The sequence below is a fragment of the Diospyros lotus genome, chromosome 1 (assembly GCF_014633365.1).
Source record: "Diospyros lotus cultivar Yz01 chromosome 1, ASM1463336v1, whole genome shotgun sequence".
Taxonomy (NCBI): domain Eukaryota; kingdom Viridiplantae; phylum Streptophyta; class Magnoliopsida; order Ericales; family Ebenaceae; genus Diospyros; species Diospyros lotus.
Window position 1 is genome coordinate 51999795 of NC_068338.1, and position 10822 is coordinate 52010616.

Genomic DNA, 10822 nt, shown 5'->3' on the forward strand with positions numbered 1-10822 from the left:
CACGTCAAAAGGTCGTGGACGCCTCTCAAATTGAATTTAATTTGTGAATAAAATTACAATTAATTGATCAAATCGGAACTTTATTGTCAAAATTGAAACTTTTGGATAAAATAAAAAAAAATGCAAAAATGCTTGATTTTTTAAGACAAAAATATGAATTTGGCTGGGTAAATATACAATCTTTAATGCCCACACACTTGGGGAAGCAAAATTTAATGAGGTAAACTAATCCTAAATGCAGAAAATGAAGCTTTAGGGAAGATATTATTGTATCACAAATGTAAAATGGATTTTATTTTGCATTTATCAGAATCTAAAGTTAAAGAAGCAAAAACATCATCCTCTAGATACCATTTTGGTCGTGTCTTGAAATGGAAAAGACCTAAAATAACATTATTGTTCACACACCCCACTTCTACAATTCAATTTTGATGTTGAAGGGCTCAGTAGAGTGGAGAGTGGAAACCTTTATATAGCAACCTGAACTCATACTAAAAGAGAAGCTATTGTCATGGAATTGGAGTGCATGCACTAAAGTAATGTAATCATAGATGAAATATGTATCAGCAAATATCAGAAGAAAACTACAACTACCAAACCAAAAACTACAACTTATGAATTCAATAAAGATCTATGTAACAGACTAAGTATTGTTCTTCCTAGTATACATTCAAATGTGATTCAATATCTTACCTAAAGATTACATAGACAATCTGAAGATAATAATTGCCGTCTCCACATGGAAGTAAACAAAATAGGTCATCTCAGAGTGATGTCAAAATGGCAAACTAGTAAGGGCAAACTAGAAGTACAGATCTAAAGAAGCTTGGCCTCAATCTCCTCTAGAGTGAGCCCCTTCGTCTCTGGTATGAGGAAGTATATGAAAATGAGAGCTAAAATAGTTATCCCTCCAAAGATGAAAAACAAAATTCCAGCTCCAAGCAATTCCTGCAACCAGAACAAGTGAATGATAACAGAAAATATGACCCGAAAATGAACAGGTACATGTAGGCGAACTAATACTAATACATACGGTCCAGAATCAACAGAAAGTATGACCAGATGCTGCTACAACATGCTGGAGTTTAAATGATAATGGTTTAGAACAAGCAGATAACAACTGAAACCCTGGTTTTGAAATTCCTTCCAAAAATGATAAGTCTTTGTTGTAAACAGTCCACGTCCAGAATGCATGAAAATGCAAATGAGAAACATATACTATACAAAACGAAAATGAAAAAACAGCATTTTTCAAAAAAGTGAAAAGCAGAAATACGAGAAAACATGTAAATGAAAAAAATATAAGATGCTTTTTGTAAGTATAATTTTTAATATACAAAATTATAAAAAATAGTTATTTAATCTAAAAATAAACATAAATTTCATAATGGATTCAAACAAATTTTGAAAAAAAAAAATTAAAAATTTTGAATTAGAGATGGAATATTTTTCGTCTCTAACCTATCTGTGGATAGAAATACGTTTATGATATTTTCCTAATATTATGAAACGGTCTCGAAATGTTTTCGAAATTATAGAAATTGTCCGGAAATATTTTTTGGGGGCTTTTTTGGCATTTTGAAAACGTTGAAACGGCACCCCAAGACATTTTCAAGCATCATAGGTCCACATCACAAAACTTACTTTCTCATCTCATCTTCAATAGTGTTTTACCCTCTTAACATCTCAGAATCCATAACTGCAAACCACATCTAATTTAGTTTAGCTCGCGTCCATCTTAGCATTTTTGCAATTGTTTTGCATATAAGCATGGATCCTAAAAAGTATTCTCACAGTTCAAACAATAACTGAAGTTTGATGTAGAAGGTACTCATACCAGTTAGTTGACCTTCAATCAACATGAAGAAAACAGCCCATATTTCTCATAACAGACTCTATTAAAGTTTATTTCTAGTTACTAATATGCTAGCAATGAAAGAAAAGGAAACGAAAGAAAGAAGAAATAATGGAAAAGAGACAATAGACGAATTGCAATTCCTGTCAACGGAACTCTGATGTTAGCATGCTTGGAGACATAGCTACAATTTAAGCATCTACAAGATATCGATAATTTCGAACTTATTCATTTCAAAGACTACTGCAAAACTAAAATGATTTAGAGGAATAAAGCACCTTCAGAGGAGAAAATGAAAACGTAACCAGTGCATTTGCGCCAAAATTTATGAGCACCGCTATACTCAATCCTCGCCCTCTCAGGCGCAAAGGGAAAATCTCAGAGATCATCAGCCAACCAATTGGACCAAATGACAACTGTAAAACCATTCTTCATAAGTAGTGCTTTAGCAAGAAATAGTATTGCAATATACCTGATGGAAGACTAGTAGTAAGCCAAATAGACAAAAAGATAAAGGAAAGCAAAGAGGAAAAGGAGGAAAAAAGAAAGCACCGAATGAGCAAATTCCTCTTGTATGAATGTTAAAAAATAAAAATTTTGTTCTACTTAGGCTTAGCATAGGTGCTAGTGTGTTGTTTGTGTAGTATAGTCTATTGGGCAACCATCATCATGTTAAAGTTAAAGATATGATAGGTTTATCATATTTCAAAAGATTAAGATCCATCCAATGGGATCTAAACACTTTCCAGGGCTGTTCTACTGAGATCAGAAGAGCATTGGCGTACTAAATGTAAGTTCATAATTTTCATCCATCATGAAAAGATCTTAAGGATATTTAAATTGCAAAATCAGCTACACTTTCTGGGTAATTGATCTACACTTGCCATCTGAAAGTGAAGAACACATTTCGTCTTTATTACATCCACGAGCTGGTGGACTGAACGGAACCAGAGATATATTTTGTCCCTTTATAAGCTATATATAAACAAGGAAAAAAACAGCAACATGGCACAAAAACCATGAATATTCCCCTACAAGATCAACATATTTTGCCCCTTTATCGGAGCTGAAATGATGTAATATTCCCCTACAAGATCAACATTAGTCTATTATTGGATATCCACAGGCTTGTGATTTTGTTGTTGACTATTATTGCATATGTTTATCAATAGTCCAAAAATGTAATGTTAAACTACAAGGAAAGAGGTCCAACAATGTATGTCAAACTTTGTAGCACTCCTTGCACGCGACCACTTGGTTGCATGTAAACAGACGAAACCAAGGTGCAGTAACACAGAATACAAGCGCATAACAAACGCAAATAATGGGGAAAAGAGGTGAATAGCCTCCTAAAACACAAACATAATATCATTTTAAGTAAGGATTAGTCCCATAAGGGTAAGCAATTAAGGGAGGGGCCCAACAATGTAGTTAAAAACAAGGACTTGGGGTGGGTTCTAAACTTTTCCAATGGAGTTACTTGTACAAAATAACAAAAAGGAGCTTGACCTTGTTAGAAACACTTACATAGACTCAAGCTTGTTAACCTCCTGATAATGTAGATAAACTGAACTCAAAAAATGGTTAAAGAAACAAGTGTGCCAACACTAAAGCACAAAAATCACACGAGAAACTTCTAGAATGCCAAAATAGCTGCAAACTAGCAATCTGATAGGTTCTGGTAGGTAAGATAAAGTGACAGAAATGAATAAATGCATTGAAAGAATGGTAATAATGAAATTAGGAAACAAGCCCTTAGACATGGACACACTACCATCGAATAAAAAGAAAGAGTAAAGTTGTATGTACCTGATAGCACCCAACATATAATAGCAAAGCGACTACAGCCATAACTGGTGCATCATCCAGAAAAGTGTAATATGCTCCCAGAAGGAACAACGAAATTCCCTGCCACGCGTTTAATTATATTATTTGGTATCTTAAAAGATATTGTTATGCCCAATAATTGGTCCAAGTCTGAGAAAATCATCCAAGTGATAGAGTTGGGTTAAAAATTAATGCGGGCCCAGGCCATCAGGGTCCAAGACCAAGTGGGCTAAGTGGGCCAAAGAAGTGGCTTGGGGATTTGCAAGGCTTGAGCAATGAATCAAAAGAAACTCGATTATAACAAAGTGACCTGGGGGGTCACTCTCTCAACATGTCAGCACGCCCTCCTTCCGTCTCAATATTTTTGTAAGTAAAATTAATGAGCAGACATCTGTCAGTGAAGAAAGAACTGTTACCATAACAGAGACACCTCCAAGTAATAATGGCCGTCTTCCAACTCTATCAACAATAGTGACAGCTACTCCAGTCATGATCAACTACAAACGTTAAACATGTCAGACATCTTAAGAACCTAGAAGAATACTAGAAATGAGAATAACGGACTTCAAAATCCAATTACTCAAAATTCAAGCCACATGCATGAGGGAAAAGAAGAGGGGGGGAGCTGGCATGCCTGAAGCAGATATCAGAGAAAGCAAGTTTAAATCAATTCAGAGCCAGGGAAAATTATGTCTATGGAGTATGGAGGAAGAATCCTAAAGTGAATCTCAAGTACGCTTCTGTTGAAAAACCAATTCAATCACACCCCTAACGTACCAGCAACATATCAAGATGCATTACTAGATCCTACAAAAGCTTACCATATTTAGCAAACTACCAGTTTGGAGAGTTGACTAATGCATTCTGTACACATGAAAGAACAGTTTTGACAATTGACTCGTACATTCTCAGCAAATCAGCAATACATTTGAACAGGCAGCTCAGTGTTCACTTAAAGCTTATATAGCAGACGGTTAATAACGGAGTTAAGTTAAGAATACAAAAATTAGATTTGAACAGGCAAAAGGAGATTCCAGCATCACCAAGACTTTGATTTGATATAGCCAAATAAGCCAATGAATAACATAATACTGTCCATCAGTTCAGTCTATTTTTTCCAGAAAGATTACGATGGTGATAGAGAACTTCTTTCTTCACAATTAGTAGGCCCAATGAGCCCCTGCTTAATTTGCATCAAGGATTTATCAACCAAAGGAGGTTAGACGCCATACTATTTATGAAGACTTCAGGCAAGCTTGTGATTATGTGTAACAATCACAAAAAAGTTTACAAGGAGAGGGGTATATATGTGAAAAAAAAAAAATGCTCTTGATAGCAGCAGATGTACCTTTAATAACCCAAGAAGAATTGAGACTCTAGTTGCATCAGATGCTGCAGAAAACCCTGCACTCTATCAAAAAGAAATGGATTCGTGTGAACTCTACATGCTTATCCACTCAATACTTTAACAAAGATCAAAAGGTGTACCTCAAGGATAGATGCGGCATAATAAAGGACACTAGGTTGCCCCGTTATCTGTCATGCAATGGGAGTGATACATGTAAGCGTAGATGTTAAGACTTATTGCTTCATAGTATGCATCTCCAATGGCCCTAAACAAACAAGAATACCTGCTGAAATAAGACTAATCCTGCACCAATAATAAGAGCTTTCAAGCATTTTCCCTGGAACATCTCTGCTAATGTGGCTTCTTGCTCATCACCGCTATTAGAAAGCTCATCAAGAATTTCATCTACCTTTTCAAGAGCTGAATCATTTGTGCCTTCACCACGGATCCGGCACAAGGAACATATGGCTCTCTGCTTTAAATCCTGCATATTACCTTTTCCCTGTATGGCACAAAGAAGTAACCATCTAGGTGATGCAGGTAGCCACCACATCCCAATTCCCATGATTAGTGCTAAGGGGGTACTAGCCACATACATGTAGCGCCAACCAGAAACTGTGTCAACTAGAAGACTGCCAACTGTGTAACCTACCTGCAAGAGATTCCAGGCATTCAGATTTCTGTAGCCTTTGCTTCATAGCCATTCTAACTCAGGGAAGGCTTAAACATGGCTTGCAATACTTACAACCATCCCAAGAACTATAAAGAATTCTTTGAGAGAAATTAGTCGACCTCGTATCTGACTTGGAGCTGTCTCAGCAATGTAAATTGGAGCAGCATGCATTGCCTACATAAGCACAGTGAGGACTCTGAGAATTTAAGAAAAACAAGAACCAGCAGTCTTTAAATGCATCAGCAGTTCTATCCATCCTTTTTTAAACAGATATAGAGACGAGTATCCATGTATTTCTACCTTTGGACTTAGTCAGCAGGTCTAGTATTAGTTCCTGCTTTGGTTTTTGTGGAAGAACAGTCCATTTTAATCAAATCGAAGGACAGAAAAAATTGATGAGATAAAATGTACTAGTACAACAACTTTGTATATGGAAAACCTAATATGTTTTGAGTGATTACTTGCATCCATCATCCGCATTCACACTTGAGTTAATGCGTGTGGCTAGTGTGGTGACTGTCAGCTGTATATACATGCATGCAAGATACAATGCTGAAGCCACAATGGCCATCTATGTACAAGAGCAATGTAAACAAACTATGGAAGACGCAGACCTTGGTGAAGACACAGTAAGAAAATGGTAGTAATGTACATTACCAGTCCAATTCCTATACCAAACACAAAGCGTCCAATAACCATAACAACAAAGTCTGGCGCCACTGCGGTAACCAAAGCTCCAACAAGATACAATGCTGAAGCCACAATCAACTCTCTTCTTCTTCCTGAAATTCCAATTCAAGAATCAAACATTTAACTATAGAAACATAATTCTGAATATAAACTTTTAACCAAAATAACTAACCTAGAAAATCAGCAACATTAAAGGCCAAGATAGAGCCAATCAAAGCCCCATACAGTGAGCCACTAGTCTGAAAAGAGAAGAAGCAAGAAAAAAAAATTGAAGTTCCCATATATAAGATATTCTTTTTCAGTGATCAGTTGTTAAGCATAACTCCAAGTAAAAAAGTCAGGAAAAACAAAGCTTCCACTAATGAGATTCAAGTTTAACAAGCAAGAAAGAGTTGCAAACTTACTATGAGACCAAGTTCCACCGAGGACAAATCATACCATGTAATCCCGCTTAATGTGGCTGACTGCAAAAACAAAGAGGAAATCTTGATGTTTAAAGCTGTCCTGCATGATATTGTTTTCATCACCCCCTCTCTAACAGTTTAACTTCAGAGAAGTTAATTGTTTGACATGGTACTGGAGTAAGTAAAGTACTGAGCTTGAATTTCAACACCTGCTTGAAAATTATTTGCAATCCATTGCTACTGATGAAAGGATCGGGTCAGATATGCCATTGAGGCTTATGATATAGATATCATTGTCACATCATAATATGATTTAAGCTTTTATAGACACTGGTCCTTTCAAAATTTCTAGCTACATAAGATGATTGGACATGTTTGAGGTGCAAAGTCCAGACAAAAAGCCTGGGCCAAGCTGGATATCTGTTGTCTTTTGAACAGAACTAAAAGATCATCATTTACATGAAAAAGTTCTTGCAATCTGTTAAAAAGGCGGGCTCATCCAATTTATTTGGCCTCTCAGAATGGACTTGATAATCAACCAGGAAAACAGCAGACTTCAGGCTTTTTTTAATGATCCAAACAAGATAAAAATAATAGTTTTTACAGACGAGTAAAACATGTAATCAGATCCACTTAATTATGTAGTTTCATGCATAAAATTGCTTAAAGCATAACGGGACTTTGACCATTTTCTTTGCCCATTTCTTATATAATACCCACAAGTTAGAGAGGACAGAAACATATATTTTAAAGAATATTCTTTTGTCTTTTTACTAGTCTTGCTTTCTAGGAGTCAGGGGGAAAAGGAAATATTTATTTATGGAAGGGTTCCAGAAACACAAAGTTGGGAAGGCTCAACAAGAAACTGCAGTTTTAGAATGCAGGAAAACAGTTACCCAAAAAAAAATAGATGCATGCAATCTGAATAATCATTGACTGAATCTGTCGAGGCCAAGACACCAAGCATGTGAGGAGATGACAGTGAGAAAAGGCAGGCAGTCACACCAAAACTATACAGAATTTAATAAAAACAAACTAGTAACAAAGTAAATTGACAAATGCAACATGTATAGGCACAGATCTCTCAGTGCAATAATTAAATCACTCAACTAGAAAAAATGTCCTGGCTATTTGGGCCAGCTATACAAATCTTTTCATGTCCTTTTATAAGAAGGGCTTCAACATAAGCATACCTCTACGGAAATTGTAGCACATGATGTGGAACCAATATCATACCCATATAGTAATCCTCCAAGAGCTGGGAATAGAAATCTGAAATTATTGAGTTACCAATCACATCAAGAACCAAAGAAAGTAGATGCTGGCTTATTTGTCAATGGTCGATGAATAAAGAACTATGCAGCCAGATTGGAAGTGAACTCATTTTGCATTTATTTTGGATAACAGACAAAAGCAGTCGTGTGTTTAAATTTTAGTGTGTGCTCCTAAACAGAAAATGTTTCTTATGTATATAAATTGAAATGGATAAACCATTAAACAATAATCCAAGTCAAGAAGAGCAAAAATGACAGTATGATGAACAATTGTTGGACTGATTTAAAAGCATATTTTGAAAGTCTTTTGTAAGCTGTAAACATGTCTTTTGAGGTTTAGAATACGGCATGGCAGTATGATAAACAATTGTTGGACTGATTTACTAGTTTATCGGCTGATCTGTGATGATGTACTGAGGTTATATCTAGGATTTTACGGATTATTTTGGATTAAATTGAGCGTGGATGTGAAGGATTTACTGTTAAGAAAAATACTGAATTAGATTGAATTTTTAGCTGAAGGAAACCCGAGGTTTCCAGTTGAAAACAGGCTGGTCGCTCAGCAACTAGCTGATGCAGCAATTTAGCCACAGTGGCTGTCCAGCTGAATCTGCCCTGCTTCAGTACCTCAATTTCTGACTTAGGAGTGTGTTACAGTCATAATTAGAACATGAGTAAGGAAGTATTTTACTGGCATAATTTCAGGCCCCTTTAACATATCTGCATTGTAACTTAGGAGTGTGCTATGGTCATCATTACAAATAGAACATGAGTTGGGAAGTATTTCATCAGCATAATTTTCCGATATAGGGGCTGCAAGTCATGGTTAAGACACTTTTCATCGGGAGTGGCACTTGCTAAGCATGTTTGAGGCAATGAAACCAACCCAAAAATAATCAAAAGGGGGCCTAGCTACACTAGAAAATATGTAGTCAAATCTTAGTAAATTAGTTAAGGCTGCCTAAGCATTTAGGGTTTGGATATTTGTGCTGCAGTGGCCTAAACATGGCTCAAAATGCTTGTGTTTTTGCTGGGAAGTTTTGGTAAGAAATGAGGCCATGAGAGTTGGATTCGTTTCAACTCAAAACGCTAACAAAAGGCTCTAAAGTAAAGTCCAAGGGCAACTAAAACAACAAAAACAGTAGCCAGGGGACTGCAGGTGGCAGCCACCCTTGCTAATCAACCTCTGAAACAGAAACTGATTTGTTGCTAATTCATAACCTTTAGGTCGAACCTCAAACCTAGCTACCTTTAGACCTAAATTAGATTGGGATATGCAGTGGAAAAAGTGTCAAGGAGTTGCCAAATTGGGCATCAAATAGGCAGGGATTTCTGTAGCCACAAGGGGGCTGAGGCAGGGTTTACCTAGGTCCTGTTTTGGGTCCTTGCCTTACAGGGTGGGTATCAGAGTCAGATAAAAGAATAAATAAAAAACCCAGGACCTGGTCCTGGAAATTCCTCTCCTGTGCTTAATGTAACTCATAACCCATTTCAATTCAATTCACAATGCAAGACCTCTTTCAAGTGCACCTAGTACACAAAACCAAAAATCAAGTCAATGTGTAATCGGACATGTCTCCACAGAACACAATTAATTAGCCAAAATCCAATATTTATGCAAAAACCGTAAGTGTCCCTACAGATATAAGTAGATGAATACTTACGGGAGGATAGCAGCAAGAACAGAGTAATCTTCGTGGTGCGTCTCTCCGTTAATAAGAGGCTCTTGGGCACTGTCGATCTCACCCGATGACCTGCCACCCTAATCAGCATCACCAACAAAAGTAATAACAATCAAAATCACCCACTCTTTCATTTATTTTATTTCTTTCTGTTTGAACGGAAACAGACAGACAATTACGCGAACACAAACAGGGCGTCAGAGCAAGTCAATGAAGTAACCTTTCCGAGGGATGTGAGTTGCTCCGGATCGGATGAAGCCGAGGCCATTTCTGATTCTGAGAAACGCGAGAAGCAAGGTCCAATTCGGAAGCAAATGAGAGAGAGGGGAGAGTCCGTGTTTTTTGGAAAAAGGGGAAGCCACTGGAAGGTCGAGGGGGTGTTGTCGGAGAGTTGGATTCACGTGGATGGGGGTTGGGCTTTAGAGAGAGATGGGAAAGGAATCGAAGGATAGTGACATTACTGTGATTCTGTGAAGCTGGAACTAGCGGCCGTTGATGCAGCTACGTTGGACTGTTAGACATTACGAGAGACAGACAAATTAACAAGAAAATGATCATTGGCTGAAGGTTAAGGTTGAAGGAGACCCCGGGAACAGACGGATTTGATCATTGGGAAGGCTAAGGTTGAAGGAGACCCCGGGAACAGACGGATATGAGTGTAATTAAAATTTTGTACAACAAAAAAAAAATAAAATATAGAGATAAAAAAAATAAATGTGAGCTGAAAAAATTAAAAAACTTCACGAATCAATTCATTCGAAAGTAAAAAACTTTGAGATTGGTGGAGAATACAAACATGAAGATAAGAAAAAGGAAATAATATTAATACTAGTAGTAGAGAGAGACTCAAGTTGTTGCACGTGAATCCAACGATAAGAGGCAAGACGTGCCCGTTGTGTCGCCATACATACTGCCCCCACCCCAAATTAAATGTTAGTCTATTTTATACGATGAATGCTAGTCGGACATTCTCAACGTCACCCACAAGTAAATTACTAATTTATTCATAGTGTGCAATTACAAAAAATGACATCAGCCAAATTTTCTCTCTCTTTCTTTCACACTAGAG

The 10822-nt window shown here is 36.9% G+C and overlaps 2 protein-coding genes across 8 annotated transcripts in view; one reads left to right on the top strand and one right to left on the bottom strand.

The window, feature by feature from the left end:
• The window catches only part of LOC127805914 (uncharacterized), a 37536-nt gene that overhangs the window by 15020 nt on the left and 11694 nt on the right, over positions 1-10822 (top strand). The window lies entirely within an intron of this gene.
• LOC127805899 (D-xylose-proton symporter-like 2) lies at positions 530-10126 on the bottom strand. The gene is made up of 14 exons (XM_052342740.1): positions 9974-10126; positions 9736-9833; positions 7991-8069; positions 6798-6857; positions 6566-6632; positions 6361-6485; positions 5776-5877; positions 5314-5682; positions 5171-5218; positions 5031-5093; positions 4099-4179; positions 3665-3763; positions 2134-2271; positions 530-948 (listed from the first exon to the last, which is right to left on the bottom strand). The coding sequence occupies exons 1-14, from the start codon at positions 10019-10021 to the stop codon at positions 817-819; spliced, it is 1509 nt and encodes a 502-aa protein (XP_052198700.1). The 5' UTR covers positions 10022-10126; the 3' UTR covers positions 530-816.

Excerpts from the sequence above, each read along its gene's own strand:
- LOC127805899 (XM_052342740.1), bottom strand. The coding sequence starts at position 10,021 with ATGGCCTCGGCTTCATCCGATCCGGAGCAACTCACATCCCTCGGAAAG. Across the intron at positions 6,858-7,990 it reads GTGCTACAATTTCCGTAGAG|TCAGCCACATTAAGCGGGAT; the intron begins GTATGCTTATGT and ends TTGTTTTTGCAG. Across the intron at positions 2,272-3,664 it reads TATATGTTGGGTGCTATCAG|TTGTCATTTGGTCCAATTGG; the intron begins GTACATACAACT and ends ATGGTTTTACAG.